Genomic DNA, 19720 nt, shown 5'->3' on the forward strand with positions numbered 1-19720 from the left:
CTATATTCTCCATGCTGTACTACCATCCCTGTGACCAACTTAATATTATGACTGATAATTTTATGCCCCTTTATCCCCTTCACCCTCCCCAACCCCTCCCCCATGGCATCCCAGTCCCTTCTCAGGGTCTGTGAGTCTACTGCTATTCTGTTCATTTTGCTTTGCTTTGTTTTTATATTCCACAAATAGGTGAAATCATTCATCTTTCTCCTCCTGGCTCATTTCACTTAGCATACTACCCTCTAGGTCCATCCATGTTGTTGTAAGTGGCAAGATTTCCTTTTTTATGGCTGAAAAATAGTCTGTTGTGTAAATGTAGCACATCATCTTTATCCATTCAGCTATTGATGGACACTTAAGTTGCTTCCATATCTTGAATACTGTAAATAATGTGGCAATAAACATAGGGTTGTATATATCTTTTGAATCAGAGATTTTGTTTTCTCTGGGTAAATTCCTAGAAGTGGAATTATTGGGTCGAATGATATTTGTTTTTAGTTTTTTGGGGAACCTCCATACTGCTTTCCACTGTGTTCCAGTTTACACCCCCACCAGCAGCACAGGAGGGATCCCATTTGTCCACATCCTCACCAACATTGTTATTTCCTGTTTTTGGATAGTGGGCATTCTGACTGGTGTGAGGTGATTTCTCATTGTGGTTTTGCTTGCATTTTCCTCATGATGAATGATGTGCAGACGTACTCTTTTTCTAAGCTCGTACTGTTCCCTTTGGCTGAACAGCCTCCTGTATTCTTCACTCATTAGCACCTCTTGTCTTCCTCCTTCCTCTGTCCCAGCCTGGGTCAAGGATCCTTACTCTGGGTTCCCAAAGAACCCTGAGCAAACTTTCCCTCATACCCTTTTCCTCACATAAGATTGGTTCTTCCTGTTGCTGGCGTATCTGTTCTCTGAGAATGTGGGCTTCCTAAGGACAGGGACCTGCTTCTTCCCATCAGTGTCCACAGTGCCTGTACTGAGACTAGTGCTCAGTGACTAGATGCCAGATAAACAGCAGGACTCTATTTAGGGGAGCTTCACTGCCCCTTAAACCCCGCTCTGTGTTCCTCAGGTTCCCAGCTCCTTCCCACCACCACCACCCACACCCAGTATACACACCTGGACACTTCACACTTCAAGGCCAAGAAGATTTTTCAGCATTTGTCTTAGCATTACAGAAAACCCATCTAGGAGATCTCAGCCCTGAACGTACCTGTCCCCACACCTTCCATATTCCCAGACTAATAAGACCCAAAGGATTCTGGCACGAGACACACAAGCAAAACCGTCGCCTTTGTCCTGGGCCCTCCAGCTCCAGTCACTGCTCTAAGCCTGACAGTTGCTTCAAGTCATGTTGTTCCTCCCTCCACACTCCTTTCTGCATACAACCTTCTGCACCTTCTAGAACCATCTTCCTGCTCACTAGTCTCAAATGCCTTCTATTAAGCCATTTGTTCCCTGCATTGTTAGGGCTTGAGGGAATGAAAAAGAAATGCACTTCCTTTCTGGGAGAGGTAGGCAGACAGGACAGTAATTAACTATCAGTGGCCCCAGGGGGTGTCTTGTGACTTAGGCTTTCGGCTCTAACGCAGCAGCCTCCCCAGCCCTCAGCCAGGAGGCCCAGCCCTGCTCTTGGGGTATGTGAGGCCTTTAGGAATCGGTAAGCAGATTTGGGCAACAGAGAACTCAAAGGAAGTTTGGGGGAGGCTCCTCATGCTCTTGTTTGCAGCCCTTTGCCTGTGATCAGTGGCTAGCCAGGAAACCTCAGGGAGGGCCCAGAGGACCAAGCCACTGATTAGGCCCTCCACTGGCCACCATGCCAGACCGCTGACGCAGACGGCCCTTGTGGTCTATGCTTCCTGCCCTTCATTCTGGGCTTGGGACCTGGGTATTGGAAAAAACCCAAATGCTAAGGTCCAGCCTTTTTTCTGGGCCTCTTCTGATGTCCCAGTGGAATTAGCACCCCACAGCAGGGCCCTCAGGGGACTTGGTGGCTGGGAAGCAAGAGGCCAAACTCTCTGATCTGGCCCACCCCTGCATGGGACTCTCCTCACAGGTACCTGAAGGAGTTCCGCACAGAGCAGTGCCCTCTCTTTGTGCAACACAAATGCACTCAGCATCGGCCCTACACCTGCTTCCACTGGCACTTCGTGAACCAGCGACGCCGCCGGTCTATCCGCCGTCGGGACGGCACCTTCAACTACAGCCCCGACGTCTACTGCACCAAGTACGATGAGGCCACGGGCCTCTGCCCGGAGGGCGACGAGTGAGTCTCAGCCTCCCAGCCTGCCCTCAGAGAAGCCCACGTCTCCTGGGTCATGTGCCCTAAGAGTAGGCCAGGCAGAATCAGAGGCTACTTTTGGGAGGACTTCTAAGCCTGGCCAATTTTCCTGTGGCTTGCACCTGGGCTCAGACCCCCCATTCTCTGTGGGAGGCCTCTTATCCTTTTCCCACTTTTGGGAAACCCTACATAGGCTTTTCTTCTGCTAAAGGCCATATCTGAACCAAAGTGGCTCCCCTGGCCTTCTGTCATGGTCCCCGGCAGTCACAAGGACCCTTTCCCCAGCCTGCCACAACCCACTCCATCCGATGCAGTCCCCAGTGAGGCTAGCTGTCCAGAGACAGCCTTTCCAGTTCCCGATTTTGCTGACCCTAAATATTTTACCACAAGCTCTGTGAAGGGACAGTCTAATACAAACAACAAACCTAAGGAGGTGGCAAACCCAGGAACATCACTGGGAGGGACCATTCATTGACCCTGCTTGTTGGTGTCACCTTACAGAGGTGGTGATAGGAGGCACTGCTGGGGTTCTGTGGGTGCAACTCACTGAATTGTCCGTGTACTGGCACTTCTTTCTCCCAGAAGTCAGAGGCTTGCTGGCCCCTCCTGTGGCCTAATGACACTCTTGGCTATAGGGGACATGCTGCTCATGCGGTTACTTCTCTGAGGACCCTGATATGGGCGGCATTTATTCTCCCAGGATCGCCCCCCTCTGGACCTTCTCTTCAGCCCAGCCAGGCCCTGGCTGAGGAGGCTTGGAGAGCACCTGCTGAACAGGCCTCAGTGCGACTGCCAGGCCCTGTTGGCCCCGTCAGGCTCCAGCGCCCGACTGGCAGGGTGGGGTGGTTCTGTTGGCACAGCAGGGCTCCTTGCTGCTTGCCTCCTTGACCCAGCATGAGTGCATCCCCTGGGCCGTGGGGCAAGCCTTCATCAGGTAGGGAAAGGCCAGGGGCTGGTAGCCCAGGCTGCATGGGGCAAAGGTAAGTGACCCTCCCTGTCACTGACATGTTTCAGGTGCCCGTTCCTGCACAGGACTACAGGGGACACTGAGCGCAGGTACCACCTGCGCTACTACAAAACTGGAATCTGCATCCACGAGACAGACTCTAAAGGCAACTGCACCAAAAACGGCTTACACTGTGCTTTTGCCCATGGCCCCCATGACCTGCGCTCCCCTGTCTACGACATCAGGTGGGCTGGATGCCTCACTGGGCGATGGTCGTGGGCTGGGGTAGGAGCCTGGCTGCTGAGGTGGTGAGAATACACAATACAGGGCTGGCACTCTAGTTCCTTCATCCTCATGTCCCCTCCAAGCTCGCTCTGTCCTGTCCTGTCCTCTTCTCCCAGGGAGCTCCAGGCCATGGAGGCCTTGCAGAATGGACAGACCACAGTAGAGGGCAGCATAGAGGGCCAGTCAGCTGGGGCTGCCAGCCACGCCATGATAGAAAAAATCCTCAGTGAGGAGCCACGGTGGCAAGGTAAATGTGGCTGCACTGATGCACGCCCCCTCCTGCTACATGTCTCCTCTCTCCCCTGCCCGTAGCTGTCTTAAGGACTTGGCTTACCACCACCTACCACCTCCTCCAACCCAAGCCACCCCCTCTTGCTGGGAGGTGCTCGCCCCTCATCCTACCTTAAATCCAGCCAACCATGGCTCCATCATTCAGGGGTACTTCTGGGCAGTTTCTCCAGACACACCTTGCCCTACTTCGATCACCCCAGGGGCCCCCCAAATCCCTCGGGGCTTTCACCATACGTACTCATGCGTGCACATAAATACACCTGCATGTGTTCTCAGCCTTCCTGAGGATGCCCTCTTACCGTGTGAGCTCCGAGAGTCTCCAGTGAGGGACGGGTCCTCCTCGCATCTGTGCAGGGCCTCAGTCTGGCTGCTGGCCCACGAGGCAGTGGTCCTGTTCCCACCCCCCATAGATGCCTCAGCTCCTGGACCCTTCCCAAGTGGCTTCTCCTTTCCCTTTTCCCACCCTACCCACCTGGCCCCTGTGCAGAAACTGCTTACGTGCTGGGAAACTATAAGACAGAGCCATGCAAGAAGCCCCCTCGGCTGTGCCGCCAGGGTTATGCCTGCCCCTACTACCACAACAGCAAGGACCGGCGACGGAGCCCCCGGAAACACAAATACAGGTCTTTGGGCCAGGCAGGCTAGCCGTGGGAGGGAAGGGTGTCGGACAGGATTGTGGTGGGGGCTTTTCCATTGTTCTTAAGGGAGGCCAGCCCTGGGGAATCACAGGATTGCAGGGCCCAAGCACAAAGGGAGGAGACAGAGAAGCTGAATGATGGGGAGCCAGCCTAGATCCTCCTCTGGCGTGAAATGAGGATATTGAGTCAGATGATCTATGGGACATCTCCTAGGGCAAAGCCATCATGGGGGAAGCGTGATTCTCCTTGGGCTGCATAGTGCTTGGGAGGATCTGGTTGAAAGGAACAGGACATTGTCCTTGGTGATGCACCCAGGCTGGGCCAAAGAAGCAACGCCCAGCTTCTGGCCCCGTAAAGCACTCGGTCTGCAGCTGATCTTTTCTATTTCTGAGCCTGGCTGTGCAAAGCAGGAAGATCAGAAAGGGGCCCTGAACAGGAATCTAGTTGGTGTCCCCCAGATCCTAATCTCTCTCCTGTATCCATCTGACCCCACCCACTCACTGGACCAGGTCGTCTCCATGTCCGAACGTAAAACATGGGGATGAGTGGGGAGACCCCGGCAAGTGCGAGAATGGAGACACCTGCCAGTACTGCCACACCCGCACGGAGCAGCAGTTCCACCCAGAGGTGGGCCTGGGAGCAGGGCCTGAGGCCCTTCAAGGGTGTGGGTGGCTTAATAGATCCTTTTTTGGGAAGAGGGATTTGTAGCCACAGGCTCCTTACCAGGCAGTGCCTAAAGAATCCCTGTACCCTAATTTGGCAACTTCCCTTGTTCTGAGCCCACATTCACCAAGCAGCCCTCTGCTTCCAGTGTCGTTTCCCCCGGGCCTCCTGACAGGGAAGGGATGGGCTGGGCATGGTGACCTGGCCATTCTGGGTTTTACTCTGCTTGCAGTGTTTACAATCCAGTGACAACAGGATATGTAAAATAAGAAAGCCCCTTCCAGCTGCTTGTTCCAGATCAGAACCTGGGGTACCAACAGCCTCCCTGATGTAGTTTCCCAGCCCGGTGGTTCCTTGGTGTGGCCCTGGCCCATACCAGTATGCTAAGATCTGATACGGGGTACATAGGGGCACATGCTGTCCCTGCTCTTGGTTCTGTGGAGCCTGGGACACCCCGGGATAGACACGTGGACAAAAACCAACATACACAGGCTACAGACAACAGGGTGGGAAGTGAGACCCAACATAGATCCCACCCAGGGTGCCCTGGGGTGGGTAGGTGCTGCCTGTGATCTTGGCTTCTTGAATGCCCAAAGGCACGTTTGCAGAGCACAGCCCCAGCCAAGACCCCGAGTGGAGAGCAGCACGGAGAGGACCCCTTTGTGAGGGCTGGGTCAGGGTTGGTCGGTCCTGAAAGGAGGGCATCTTTGGCATGGGGGTGGCAATGTGCTTCAGGAGTTGGAATAAGAAGTTGGTAGGGAGAGACTAGGAAGTGGCATGGAATAGGGAGGAGAAAGGCAAGCACTTGGCTAATCCAGCCATTGCTGAAGGCATCCATTTCTGGTTAAGCCTGACATGCCTCTGCTCTCCTCTGCCCCTGCAGATCTATAAATCCACCAAGTGCAACGACATGCAGCAGTCGGGCAGCTGTCCCCGAGGACCTTTCTGCGCCTTCGCCCATGTAGAACGTATGCTGTTCCCATTGTCCTGGGCCGTTGCCCCCTCACTGACCCCCGTCTTCCCCCTCTGCTCAGGCTCAGTCAAGGGAATGCCCCTCATCTGTCAGCCAGCAGCAGGTTCTATCCCTACTGGAAGTTGCATCCTACCCACCCGCCGCCACATCTCTGGAGCTGGCCTCAAAGCCCTGGGGCTTCCAAGGTCGTGACAGAGCAGGGACTGCACTCCTGGTCAGGCACTCACAGTCCCAGGCGGGGTGAGGCGCCCTCCGGAGCCGGCAAGGCAGATCCCGGCGGCCGTCCTGCGCCACACCTGGGGCAGACACCCCTAACTGAACACGGCACTCCGCTTTGCTGATTGAACTACACCCAGTCAAAGCAATGTGACTCCGCTGTTACATCATTTTAGATTTTCTAGTAACCACATGGGAAAAGAAGCAAAAGAAACAGCTTAAATTAATTTTAACTATATTTTTATTTAACCCAATATAAAATGACATTATTTGGAAAATAATATAAAAAGTTACCAAGATGTTTTCCTTTTCAAACTAAGTCTTTGAACTCTGGTGCACATTTGAATAGCTTTAGCACATTCCAGTTCAGGCCAGCCACGTGCCAAGTGCCGAACAACCCACGCAGTTCATAGCTAACTGCCGGACGCTGTAGCTCTCATCCCACCTGCACTCTAGATCAGCCCTGCCAATCTCAGAGATGGAACTCAAAAGTTGTGTCTACCCCAAGCTGCTGCTCTGGTTTTTCTTAACTTCTTCCCAGGCTCTGGCCTTGTCTTTGAGATTAGAGTGCAAAATCAGCTGAGAGCCTGAGGTGGGCAGCATCTCGACACAGGTGGTTCCCGGCAGTGGCACTGGGACCTCCAGTTGGGGCCGCACAGAGAGATGACTAATGGCTCCGACTTTGGAGTCATGCACACTGGGGTTCAAATCCTAGCTCTTCTGTTCCCTAGCTCTGTCACCTTGGGAGGTTCACCTTCCCTTTTTGAGCCTCAGTTTCCTTATCTGTAAAATGGAGACCTTGATATTGCTTGTATCTCCCAGTCATTGTGAAGATTCACCATTAATACTAATCATCGGACTTCTAGCAAATGTGTAGTACATGGTATTAGTAGAAATAAGATAGGAGCTTTCCCTTTATAGGCGGATGCATGGTCTCCTTTGAAAGAGACCCAGATACATTTTTGGAGGGACAGAGCTGGCTCGGGAGCCTGCTGACACCCTGCCCCCGTCTTTTGCAGAGCCACCCCTGAGTGACGACCTACAGCCTTCCTCAGCTGTGTCCAGCCCCACTCAGCCAGGTCCTGTCTTGTACATGCCATCTGCTGCCGGAGACTCGGTGCCCGTGAGCCCCTCCAGCCCGCATGCCCCTGACCTCAGTGCTGTACGTGCCTGTCCAGGGGGTGGGTGGGCACCATGCCTACCCAGGAGCCAACATCCGTCTCACTTGCTCACCATACCCTCTATACCCTCTCAGCCTGTGCCTGGGAAGGAGGCCCTGGTGTCTGGCCTCAGGCCAAGGGATTCTGCCCTTTCTGTCCCAGGGTTCTTTTCTCTATCAAAATCTGGTGAGGGTTGGGGAACTGTGTTCCTGGAGCCTTGGAAGAGCTGGTAGAAGGGACAAAGCCACCTGTCACACACCCCATACACACAATTCCCTCAGGAGATTTGGGGTCCCTGGGTGGTGGTTGCTGACCATTGCAGATAAAAGTGGAACTGAGCCCCTTGCTGAAGAATCACCACCCTCTGAGGAGGGAATGGAGGATGGGCATTTTGCCCACTGGTCCACTCCCTCCCTTCTCTGCAGCTCCTCTGTAGAAACAGCAGCCTAGGCAGCCCATCTAACCTGTGTGGCTCCCCTCCGGGCTCCATCAGGAAGCCCCCGAACCTGGAAGGCATTGTCTTCCCTGGGGAGTCTGGCCTTGCCCCTGGCAGCTATAAAAAGGCTCCTGGCTTCGAGAGGGAAGACCAGGTGGGAGCTGAGTACCTGAAAAATTTCAAATGCCAGGTAAGGGATGAGAGAGGCAGCCCAGTGAGGTTAGCCTTCTGCATGGGGCAGGAGAAGCCCTGGAGGGCTGGCCTAGCTACGGGGAGCTTGATGGGACTAGCAGGCCCTCTTCAAGACTGAGCGGAGCTCGTAAGGCTGTCCCATTTTACAGATGAAGACAGGAAGGCTAGAGGGGCTGAGCACCTCACCCAGTGTACAGAGCCAGTTACTAGAGGAGAAGGGACTCTCTCCTTGGTCCTCTGACCCAATATCCAGTCTTTTCCCTGCCCTGTGCTGCCTTGATGAAGTGCCAGGCCTTGGGGAGAAGGACAGAGGGGTCCTTAACTAGGCTAATCTGAGGCTTGGGGTCACCAGGGAGAGGAGCCTAGAGTAGGGAAAGGAGGAAGGTTGGTGGGGGGGCAGCACAGGGCCACGTGGGTGAAGTGGGATTGCGTGACAGGTGTCTGGCATCTTCCCGCTCTCTGGTACCTGCAGCCTCAGCCTGGCAGATTGATGTTTGGGAGGACCCCTGGACTCGGGGGCCCTCCTTAGCACCACATTCATCTCCTGCTCCCTGACTTTTCTCTCTCAGGCCAAGTTAAAACCCCACTCACTAGAGCCCAGGAGTCAAGAGCAGCCTCTGCTTCAGCCTAAACAGGTATAGAGCTCTCAGCTCCTTCCTCCTTCCTGGCACCTGCTATGCATAGGGTAGGCTCAGGGGGCTTTAGGGGGAAATGGGGGCATTGCTTTCCCCACAGACTGAGGGTTGTAGGCCTAAAGCCAGAGGGGGTAGGGTTCAGGCCCTGGAGCCCCTTACCTCCTGGACTTACTCATCAGTCAGTTTAAAAGTATTTATGGAGCAACTATACTGTGCCAGGCACTGGACTCACTTCTCCCTTCCCCACTGCAGGGCTTAAGGGGTGAGTGGGCCCTGCAGCCTCCAAGCCACACCTCTCCATCTCCAGCCTCTCAACAAGGTGTCAAGTGGGTGGGCCCCATCTGGGCACGGGGACAGCCGCACGAGAGCTGGGGGCACATAGTTCCTTCTGCCCCACCCAGCCTGTCTCCAGCCCCTGACCATGGCCTCTGTGGGCGGGCATCCCATGGCCTTTCCTCCTCACTCTCGTTGCAGGACATGCTGGGCATTCTTCCCGTGGGCAGCCCCCTGACCTCAAGCATCTCTTCTAGTATCACTTCCAGCCTGGCAGCCACTCCCCCCAGCCCCGCCGGCACCAGCAGTGTCCCTGGCATGAATGCAAATGCTCTGCCCTTCTACCCAACCAGTGACACAGTGGAGTCGGTCATAGGTAATTAGAGCATTTCTGTTGTCAAGCCCAGGACTGGGTGTGCAGTCAGAGATCCTAGGTCTCTAGAGTGTGTATGCTGGCCACTTGAGACATCTGTTTTGGGATGGTCAGTGGATGGGTACTTGGGGCCCTTTTCCCTTTGAGCTAAAGGGAAAAAAAATCAGCCCAAGGTGTAGGGCCAAGACTAGCTCAAGCCCTTAGAGCAAATAGTCTTCCAGTTTGCTCTTGTGCAAATCGGAAGGAGATGCCTCTTCTCCTGGACGCGTGCACTCTCATTTCACAGCACGTCATTCCGCTCCTGCTCATCCTCTCACTAGGTGTTCCTGTGTCGAGAACAATCCTCACAACTGTTCTCTTTGTCATTAGGAGCTACTGTTCTTCTCTTTCAGCAGTCATTTATGGGCGCAACTTTGTGCCAGGTCCTACCGTAGGCCCTGAGGTGACAGAGATGAAGACAAGTTATTCCTGCTGTCAGTGAGGGACACTGTCCCTATCCTCCCAGTCCAGTTCAGCAGAGGGCAGGGGACCTTTGTCAAGTAACTGTTGGCCACTGAAGGCCCAGAGACCTGCTTTCCCTCAGCTCAGGGGTGAGACATACGAGCTGTAACGTCAGGAGACAAGGTCTCTGTCAGAGACAGGGACCCTGGCTTGAGACTCGATCCTCCCTGGAACTGTCACAGAAAGCTTCAAAAAGGAGAACCATTTGAGCTGCACTTGGCTGGGCAGACAAAACTGTTAGAGGAGCATCCCTGGCACAGGCAGAGGCTTTAGAGAGCCTGGTTCGGGTGGGACTGAGCATGAGTGTGAGGCGCTGGAGAAGGGCAGCAAGGGGCAGCCAGGCCCAGGAGGAGAGGCCCAGAGCCCCGGGGTTGCACGGCCCCTCAGGAGGCTGGGAGCCTCACCCCTGACCGCTCTGTCCCCAGAGTCTGCCCTGGACGACTTGGACCTGAATGAGTTTGGGGTGGCTGCCCTGGAGAAGACTTTTGACAACAGCACTGTGCCTCACCCAGGCAGCGTCACAATCGGTATGAAGCAATGGGAAGGCAGGGTGGTACAGGGGCGCCCGTGGTGGGCGGGTGAGCAGTGCTCTGCTTGGGCGGCTCCCGGCGGCCAGCCCTGCACTCACTCGGCCGCCCCTCCTGGGCCTCTCTTGCAGGTGGCAGTTTGCTGCAGAGCTCTGCACCCGTGAACATCCCTGGCTCCTTGGGTAGCTCTGCCTCCTTCCATTCAGCATCCCCATCCCCTCCCGTCAGCCTCTCCTCACATTTCCTGCAACAGCCCCAGGGCCACCTGAGCCAGTCGGAAAATGCATTTTTGGGGACCTCCGCATCACATGGATCTTTGGGTAAGAGGGTTGTGTGGCTCTCTGAGACCTGGGGCAGGAACACAGACTTTGGAAAGTGCCTTCGGCCACCATGGCCACAGCTAGAGGCAGTGCAGAGCGGGGCTCAGGGCAGGGACTCTGGGTGTGGAGGTGAGTCGGGTCTCTTGATCTGTGATTACCTTAGCTGTGTGAACCTAGATGGGGGACGGCCTCTCTGCCTTGGTTTCTCCTGCTGTAAAGTGGGTGTGATGGCAGCACTCACCTCATAAGGTGGTGGTGTGGGTCCAGTGAAATAATAAGTAAATAAATGATGTGCACAGGGTCTTGCACGAGGAAAAGCAGTGCCCTCAGGGTTGCCAGGGCCTAGGTCTCTTCATGCCAGTGTGGTATTTCTGCCCAGTCACCCGGAGCTCTCAGAGGTGGGCTCAAAAGCCAGTGTCACAGGAGGGCAAGAGGAAAGTCTGAACAGGTTCGCCCCTGGCTCCAGGTGGCCTTCCTGGCAAGCAGAGGCTCCAGGGAGACCCAGCTCCACCCTGAAGGCTGTTTGCCAAACACAGAACTAGAATCATGCAGACCAGGGGTTCTGGGGGGCCATCAAATCATACTGGTTAGGAGCACAGCATGGAGACCTGCAGCCTCCGCCAGGGAGCTCATCTCCTGTGTGAGGCCTGCTGGGAACATTCACTAGGTAACAGATCGAAAACCTTAGGCACAGTGCCCGGCCCACCGCCTCTCAGTGCACAGCAGCTGCTTCACCTTCCTCCCCCAGGGGCGCTGGGCATCCTGGTCGCACCGAGCCTCAACCTCTGAGTCACCCTTTGCTGCTCTGACCAGGTTTGGGACCTTCCCTCATCTCACCCCGGAGGTCAGGGCAGTACATCGATATCTTAGCACGTTTCCAGTTTGAAGGTGGCTGTTCTGTTTTATGTTGATGCTGTCAGCTTCCGATGCTTAGTGTCACATTTGTTTGACTTGCCCCGTATTTTGGAGGCATCTCAACTATAGCTCTTAGTGGAAGCACATTATTCCTTCCCCGTGTAATGAGCAGAGTTTTATAGAATCAATTTCTGACAGGGAGCTGTGGTCTACCAGAAAAGGCAGAGGTGCACAGACATTAGATCATAGGTCTGAGTGCTGTGACCCAGAATTCTAGAGGGGACCTAACCAGAACGTAGTCAAGAGGGCCTTCTCAGAGGAAGTGGCTCCTGTCTAAGAGGGAAAATGCCACCCGAGTGTGGAGGAGCGGTATGGGCAGAGCCAGCTGCTGGGACTGCGTCCTGTCCGCGTAGCGATCCTGAGTCCCTGCCTCTGGGACAGGGTGGATCACCTCACCCACCGTACCATCTCCACACGGGATGGCACTGTCTGTTATATTAGAGGTGTGTTTGTGTTGCTTGGAGAACAAACTTAAGTCCATTTGGTTCTGGGACATTTTGGCTGGGTTAAGAAAGAAGGTTAAGAAAGAAGTCATTAGAATGGTATGTGTGGGCAGAATGAGGCCAGAGGTAGATATGACTCCCTCTCTGGAAGGTAGGGGCTTTCCTGAGGGCCACAGAGCCAGGAGCACATGGTATTAGTATAACATCTGTTGAATGAGTGGGTGGGCGTGTGGGTGGGTGTGCAGCTTGGCCTGTTGGACAGAGGCGGCCTTTGGAGTCAGACGCCAGTCCACTTTCTGTTTGTGTGGTTCTTGGCAACACATTTTATCTCCGTTTCCTTATCATAAGACAAGGGGGACAGACCCAGGGCTCCCTGAGCTCTTTCTGAATCTGGGAGATAAAAGGCTCTGAGAGGCTCTGGCCCATGTCTTTCCTCCCAAATCTCCTGTGCGCCTCACACCAGGGTGTAAAAAGGCTCCTCTCTCTCTAGCCTTAAAGTCAAGTCATGATCACAGACTGCTGCCCTCAGCACTTCCCAAGTCCCCTGAACCACCATGAGGCCTTTGATGGGAACCCACTTTACAGATGAGGATGCTGAGACTCAGATGTGAAATGGCAGCTGATAAGTAGCAGGTGACACTGCAGTAGGTCTGACTTAACCAGGGTACCTACACGTCCCTGTGAAATTCCCCAGCCCAACATTACTGGAGCCCGGCATAGCCCCTTGAAGTCCCAGGCAGCACTGGACAGGGCCCAGCCCTGCAGAGCTCTGATGTTCCTTCCCTCTTGGGGCAGGTCTGAATGGGATGAACAGCAGCATTTGGGAGCATTTTGCCTCTGGAAGCTTCTCCCCGGGCACTTCCCCTGCTTTCCTGTCGGGGCCTGGGGCTGCTGAGCTGGCCCGACTTCGGCAAGAGCTGGATGAAGCTAATGGCACCATCAAGCAGTGGGAGGAGTCCTGGAAGCAGGCTAAGCAGGTACTGGGCCCCACTTCCACCGGCATTCCCCAGGGCCCGGTGGCATCCGGCCTGAGTCCATCTCACACAGAGCAGGTGCAGGGGGTCGGGAAGGGCAGGAGTCCCGGAGAACGGCAGGAAGTTCTGTTCGCTCCCTGCCCCTGGGGAAACTCCCCAAGGCGTTTGCCTTGGTAGTCGGAATGGTGGGGTGGCCGGTGTCACAGGCCTGGAGCTCCCTCTGTGAGTGGCTTCTTTGGTCTAGGTCCACAGTATACCACTGGCCTCTCGCCAGAAGCCTTGATCTCCAGGGCGCCAGGTCCAGGACTCTAGGTTCGGAGAGGGCCCTCTGTCCAGCCACATCCTGTCTGTCCCTGGAGGTGCTGGCCAGCAAGCCTGGCTCTTCCTGCCGCTCTGTTGGGCTCAGCCCCCTCCCTGCCCACAGAAGGTCTCTTGCAGGTCCTGAAACCTCTCTTCTCTGCAGGCAGCATCAGCCTCCTCCCTGCCCCCTTCCCCACACAGCTGACCCGGCCACCTGGCCCGCGCAGGCTCCTGGAGATGGGGGCAGGGGGCAGGGACTCTCGTGCTGAGGTGCTGAATGTTGGGCCCGCAGGCTTGTGATGCCTGGAAGAAGGAGGCTGAGGAGGCTGGCGAGCGGGCCAGCGCCGCAGGTGCCGAGTGTGAGCTGGCCCGGGAGCAGCGGGATGCGCTGGAGGGTCAGGTGAAGGAGCTGCAGGAGGAGCTGGAGCGGCTGCACTCGGGCCCCGACCCGCAGGCCCTGCCTGCCTTCTCTGACCTGGAGGCTCTCTCCCTCTCCACCCTCTACTCCCTCCAGAAGCAGTTGCGGGCGCACCTGGAGCAAGTGGACAAGGTCAGTCCCGGAGGTTAGGGGAACATCGGGTTGGGGTGGACAGTGGCCTTAGCCAGTGCTTGAACTCTGACGGGTCCAGGGCCAGCCACCCTCCTCTGAGCCTCTGCGTAGCAGCTGGACCAACACAAAATGCTGGCATGCTGGAGGGGGTCTAGGAAGAGAACATTACCCCAAGCAGGTGAGAAGGCTGGAGTTGGATAGGGTCAGTGCCCCTCCTGGCACTTCTGAGGGCAGGTACTGACCTGAGCTGCACCATATGCCTGGGCCTTAAGTTGCATCCTGACGGCTTCTCCTCCCATGAGCTCTGCATATACCAGCAGACATTCCAGAATGGTTAGGTCCCCAGGGCTACTCTGTCTGCATTCCTAGGTGCCCTGCTAGGTCCCCAGGGCAGCGTGGCACAGTGGAAAGAGCATTTCCTTTTGATGGGCATTTGGCATCCAGGCCCGTAACTGTGAGGCCATGTAACCTCAAACACAACACTGTCCTCTCCAGGCCCCACTGTTTTTGTTTAGGGACCCAGGGTCACTGTAGATGGAATGAGATGAGAGGCAGAAGCCTTTGGGCAACGGAAAGCCTGCCCAGATCGGAGCCGCAGAGGTGGAAGTTAAGAGCCTCCAGCAGTCAGAGCCCTGCCCTCCCACTTGTCAGCTGGGGGCTGTGAGCACACGCTGACTCTGCACCTCTGTCCTCGTCCCAGGGGAGCTGAAGTGAGAGCAGAGGCGGCTCCTGGTCTCTCTCCATCAAACGGAGGCCGGCTAGTGACTGAGGTGTCACTTTCCCCATAGGCTGTGTTCCACATGCAGTCGGTGAAATGCCTTAAGTGTCAGGAGCAGAACCGAGCGGTGCTGCCATGCCAACATGCCGTGCTGTGTGGGCTCTGTGCTGAGGGCAGCGAGTGCCCCGTCTGCCAGCCTGGCCTGGCTCACACCCTCCAGTCGTGACCCTGCAGGCCTGGCCCCGGCCTGGCTCAGATCTTCTCACCTGGGACTTTTTAAAGTATATATATATATAAATATATATATATATATATGTATGTATGTATGTATGTATGTATATGTATATGATTCTATATATGTATGCATTTCTGTATGTGTGCAGGTATGTGTGGGCGGCCAGTGTGTGAACAGTGTCTGTGTGTATATCTGTACATAGATATAGACACACACTTTAAAAGACTTACCAAGCACTTTTTAAAAGAAAAAACTATTTTGCAGTCCTCCCCTGCCCACTCTCTCTACCTTTCCCACTGCAGAGACAAAGTCCCTTCTTCTCCTACCAGCCTTTGGCAGGGAATCTTTCTCCCTTTTTTATGTAGGAATTAACTATTTTTAACTTCTTGGGGCCTGAGCAGGGAAGGGTGGGCAGCTACAAGGGGCTGAGGGTAGGGGACAAGCCTTCAGGGCAGACCCTGCTCACCCACCTCCCCGACCCAGGGCGAGAGCCAGTGGGGTGCAGGCCTGGGGGCAGACCTGGCTCCCAGCCGTGAGGCCTGAGGAAGTGAGCTGAGGGCCGAGCCGGCCCAGCCCCTGGGTGACCAAGTGTGTGCTCGGTGAGGGCTGGCAGGCCGAAGCTGCGGGGTCAGCCCCACTCCCAACCCTGGGGCCTTGAAGCTCCGTGAGGGGCACGGCCAGGGAGTTCTAAGAACCTCAGGCTTCTGAGGCCAGGAGTCCACGTCAGCCCTCTCCCTCTGGGCTCCCAGAGCAGCCTTCCTGGTCCCAGGGCCACCTACCGGCACTGCCCTCCGCTGTCCCTCCCACCCGGCACGGCCCTCCGTGCTATCTACCCCCACCCCCCGGCAGCTAGCAGGGCAGTTGGTGGGGAGGAGATGGGGACTGTGAGGGCCAAGGCAGGGCTCCTACCCTGCCCTCCTCGCCAGGAGGGGCTCCATATGCATTCCTTGGTGCTCTCCGAGTGCAGCTGACGTCCTGCCCCTTTTTGGAGCAGACGCCCGTGTGCATGTGTGTGTGCCTGTCCAATGTATATTGTGTCTTAGCTTCCATTTTAAAAATTGTTCTGTACAGAGAGATGCAGCAGGGGTGGGAGGGCAGAGCGGGTGGAGGGAAGCCACCCCGGTCCCAGCACTGGGGGCCTGGGGTAGGGGCAAGAGGGCTAGGAAGGGTGTGGTCCCAGCCCAGCATCCCCCTCCTCGGGCCCAGCACGAAAGGGCTTTCAATGAATTAAGTGAAAACTTTTTTTTTATAAAAATGCAAAAAACAAAGCTCCAAACCTATTGGAAATAAAATACGAACTTGCAGTGGTAGCTTGTTTACATGGTGGGGGGGAGTGGGGCCCCCGGGAGGGCCTCTGAATGGTGAGTGGGCCAACCTGGCTGTTCTGGCCACTCCCTGGGACCATCCAGGCCCAAAGGGGGCTCCAGGCTTCTAGACCTGGAGTGCTCTGTGCCCGGCTGGCTGGGGTTGCTGAGGTGGGCACCTTCAGCCCTGGACACACAGACTTCCCAGGCCCCACAGCTCTTCCTGCCCACCTCTGTCATCAGCTGCAACTGATGTCACTTTTCCGAAAGACAACAGTGCCTCTAGCTGTTCCCCAGAGGAACAGACTGTGCCTTCTCAAAAAAGCATTAAAAAAAAGGGGGGCCCCAGAGGAGTATCGTGCCTTCCTGGCCCTGAGAGGTGAGGGTCCTAGCCTTGGGGCCACCACCTCCCCGCCCTGCTCTTAGCTGACCTGTTAGGTGCGTGTGAGAAAAAACACCCAGTGGGCATTCGGGGGGTTTCAGTGGTTCAAAGCTGAAAGGAGACTTGGGGATGATCTTATCTGACCTCCTGCCCCCCCCATGGTAGTTTTACATGCTCAGAGAGGTTAACTGACCCAGCCAGGGTTTCACAGCTAGAATGACAGGTAGACCTGTCTGACTCCAAGCTTTGAGGCTACTTCTCCAGGGCTGGGATACTGCCCCTCGAAGCCCTGCTGTTTAGGGCAGCCACTCGGCCTCAGCCTGCACCCCTTGGAGGCTCCCCACTCAGCGAGCTTCCCCTGGAATGTCAGGCCCTGGCTGGGCAGCAGCCACAGAAACTGACAGGCCTGGTAGCATTCTGTGTGAAGACCTTGGCCAAAATACCAGCATCGGCTACCTCTGCATCTGTCCCCCTGCTCTGTAACATGAGGAGTGGGCTTAGGCCCCAGGGTGGTGGGGGGAAGCTCAGGGTCTCCTGGAGGCTGAACAGGGGGTTTGCATGGTCTGATTAATCTGGGCCCCAGTGCAGGCCAACAGTGTGTTTTCTAAGTGATGGATTGGTTTTTTTTTTTTTTGCTAAGAACATTTCTAAGTGGCAGGTACTGCCCAAGGGAGATGTCCTCAACAGACATGACTAACCAAGCTGTCTTGTCTTTTGCTCCCCTCTCTGCCACTCCCACTGTCTGCCACTCCTCACCCCTTAAGAGCCAGAAGGTCCCTGGCTTTAGGCTCAGCGTGGTGCTGGCAGCAGGAGAGGACCAAGGCTCCCTTCATTATGGCAGCATCCCTCCCCTCCAGGGCAGCTGTAGCCTCATCTTTGGCAGGGTCCTCTCCCCCGTCAGGCTGTGTGCCCACAGCCCGGGCCCCAAGGGAGCCTGCCCCCTGCCCCTGCAAATGGCAGGAATAGGCACACATGGAGACAGATGGCTGAGACCCTGCTCTGCTCTGCCAGAGCTGCTTTACCCAGAGCGGGGAGCAGGGGCCGGAGATGCCGAGAGCTGCCCCCCCTCCCCCTGGTGCTGGAATTTGGCCGAGAACACTGAGTCCGGGGTTGGGGGAAAGGAGGGAGGAATATAAATATTGCTAGTGGTGCCCCATCACCAGGGACTCCTCTCCGGCAGGAGGCCCACAGGGCATGCTAGGATCCCATACTGGCAGGGCCCTCTGGAGTGAGGCCAATTTGGAGGGCTGCTCTGTGATGGGGGACACCCCAGACCTCCCATGAAAGCTTGTCCCTAACCTCCACTGTCACTGCCCTGGCCGCGGGGGGTGCTGGGAGGCCTGCTTGGCTCGCTGTCGCCGCTGCCTCACAAACACCTGGGCCTCGCGATCACCCTTCCGGCTCTCCAACAACTGCAGGATTGGATCCCCTGCAAAGAGGCATTTGCAGGTCAGACTCGAGGAGACGTAATGGCAGGGGGCACAGCACTGTCCCATTCTCCACGCTACCTGGAAAGTAGTGGTGGACCCACACCAGCCAAGCTCACAAGACATCCTGACAGACAAGACTGGAGACCTGTTCCCCATCCCTGGCACAACGGCACCGGCCCAGACACCCTGACCCGAATACAGTTCAGGAGGGTGAGATGTGCCTGAGGTTGCGACTATTAACTTTTTATATGAGAACCTTACACTAGCCAGTGAACCTCTTCGTGTCTCAGCTAACTCATCTGTAAAAGAGCAGTGATAAAAATACCAGACCAGGCCCCACACTCAGCCGTAAGCATTGAAAGAGTTCATGTGAAGCGCTTAGAACTGGCTCCTAGTAAGTGCTCAAATACATGACCTATTCCTGACAGCAAGCTTGGGGAACGCTTTGCAAGGATGTGCCCCCAGTCAGAGAGATCTGGCCCCTCTCTCTGGGTAGATGTGTTGGTGACCTTGCCCTGCCAGGAAGTCACACCACATTTGGCCCAGCTTAAGTTTCACTGCTCTCTTACTTAGACGGAGAGAACTACTCAGCAACACAGGTTGCCACACTGGCTCCACAGGCTTCCCCGAGGAGTTTCCCTGACCCCACCTTCAGCTCTCTCGGGGGTGGGGCGCCTGCCCGAAGCTTCACAGACAGCTCCTCCCCTGCACCCCCGCTGCTGGGCCAGGCCCCACTCTCAGCCTCCCAGCCGCCACCCTGCTCTGGTGCTCAAGCCTACCGTTTGGTGCCGGATAAGTGAGGGGCAGGCGGGTTTGAGGCACCTCGCCAGGTTCCTCGGTCCCAGTCAGGCCTGGTACTGAGAGCAGGGGCAGGAAGGCTTCCCCTTCCAGGTCGTCAGCCCCCAGCGTGTCGTGGTCCAGCACCGTGAGCAGGAGGCATGCCCCATCCTTCTGGCACGGCTCAGCAGGCACCAGGCTGAGCAGGGGACAGAGCAGAACTCAGCTGCCTGCCCCACATGCTGCCACTGCCACCCACCCCTCTTCTCGAGGACAGGCCGGGCTGGGAGAAACAGGCCATCGACTGATGAGGATTAAGATCAGGAAGTCAGCTGTCAGCCTGGCATACCTCCAGCTACATGCTGACACCTGCTGTGACCATGGGCTGATGCTTTAAACCAGGGGGTTGTGCATCCCCAGGCCCGCCTGTTGTGGGGAACCGAAGACCTCAGGGACAACCCCTGGAAGCAAGCCTCTCAGTCTAAGGTGGTAGTCTTCCCCCCACCCCCAACAGTCCCATCCACCTCCTCTCAACTGTGCCCGTTCCCCAGGCCCTGCACGGGCAGCCTCCAGCCGTGAGCTCATCCGGAAGAATATCTTGCGGAGCAGGTCTGAGGCCTGTGCTGGCAGATACCCTAGCTCTCTCCCTGGGACCCAAATGCGGTCATCTCAGGGGAACTCCTGCCCAGCTGAGAGCAGCAGCCCTGAGGTGGGTGCAGGGCTGGGGAAGGGCAGCAGGGGTGGGGCCTACTCACAATTCAAAGGTCTCATCAAACAGCGGGTGAAGGTCCTTCTTGTGTTTTTGGGTCTCCCGGGGGGCCAGCTCAGGGAACTCGTGCCTGGGCTCCAACGTCAGCTGGACAAAGGGATCGCTGGAGCCTAGCAAGTGGCCGAGGGACACGTTGGCCAGGGATACCCCAGCCCCCATCTGATGCCCACCTGTGCAGCAGTGCGTGGCTCAGAAGCACTGCCCCCTCCTGGAAAT

General features: G+C 56.1%; 2 protein-coding genes across 16 annotated transcripts in view; one reads left to right on the plus strand and one right to left on the minus strand.

Moving 5' to 3' along the window:
• Nucleotides 1-16146, plus strand: part of UNK (unk zinc finger) — a 32133-nt gene extending 15987 nt beyond the window's left edge. For 4 of the 7 annotated variants that reach the window (XM_017674751.3, XM_017674742.3, XM_036996937.2 and 1 more), the window contains 15 exons: nucleotides 2054-2263; nucleotides 3293-3469; nucleotides 3626-3756; nucleotides 4288-4423; nucleotides 4948-5065; nucleotides 5985-6069; nucleotides 7310-7452; nucleotides 7876-8076; nucleotides 8648-8713; nucleotides 9188-9362; nucleotides 10286-10387; nucleotides 10519-10707; nucleotides 12861-13042; nucleotides 13632-13889; nucleotides 14678-16146. In XM_017674751.3, coding sequence (XP_017530240.1) covers nucleotides 2054-2263; nucleotides 3293-3469; nucleotides 3626-3756; nucleotides 4288-4423; nucleotides 4948-5065; nucleotides 5985-6069; nucleotides 7310-7452; nucleotides 7876-8076; nucleotides 8648-8713; nucleotides 9188-9362; nucleotides 10286-10387; nucleotides 10519-10707; nucleotides 12861-13042; nucleotides 13632-13889; nucleotides 14678-14833 — 2329 coding nt within the window. In that variant the 3' untranslated portion in view covers nucleotides 14834-16146. Of the gene's footprint in view, nucleotides 1-2053; nucleotides 2264-3292; nucleotides 3470-3625; nucleotides 3757-4287; nucleotides 4424-4947; nucleotides 5066-5984; nucleotides 6070-7309; nucleotides 7453-7875; nucleotides 8077-8647; nucleotides 8714-9187; nucleotides 9363-10285; nucleotides 10388-10518; nucleotides 10708-12860; nucleotides 13043-13502; nucleotides 13890-14677 lie in introns of those variants that run through there. The other 3 variants (XM_017674765.3, XM_017674783.3, XM_036996938.2) reach the window with 3 other exon arrangements.
• UNC13D (unc-13 homolog D) overlaps nucleotides 1-19720 on the minus strand; it is a 35039-nt gene that overhangs the window by 3236 nt on the left and 12083 nt on the right. For 3 of the 9 annotated variants that reach the window (XM_073235932.1, XM_073235930.1, XM_073235937.1), the window contains 3 exons: nucleotides 19491-19614; nucleotides 18738-18934; nucleotides 13896-14040 (listed from right to left, as the gene is read on the minus strand). In XM_073235932.1, coding sequence (XP_073092033.1) covers nucleotides 13904-14040; nucleotides 18738-18934; nucleotides 19491-19614 — 458 coding nt within the window. In that variant the 3' untranslated portion in view covers nucleotides 13896-13903. Of the gene's footprint in view, nucleotides 1-9355; nucleotides 9797-13895; nucleotides 14041-14760; nucleotides 14880-16069; nucleotides 17958-18737; nucleotides 18935-19490; nucleotides 19615-19720 lie in introns of those variants that run through there. The other 6 variants (XM_073235939.1, XM_073235933.1, XM_073235934.1 and 3 more) reach the window with 5 other exon arrangements.

The sequence above is a fragment of the Manis javanica genome, chromosome 4 (assembly GCF_040802235.1).
Source record: "Manis javanica isolate MJ-LG chromosome 4, MJ_LKY, whole genome shotgun sequence".
Lineage (NCBI taxonomy): Eukaryota > Metazoa > Chordata > Mammalia > Pholidota > Manidae > Manis > Manis javanica.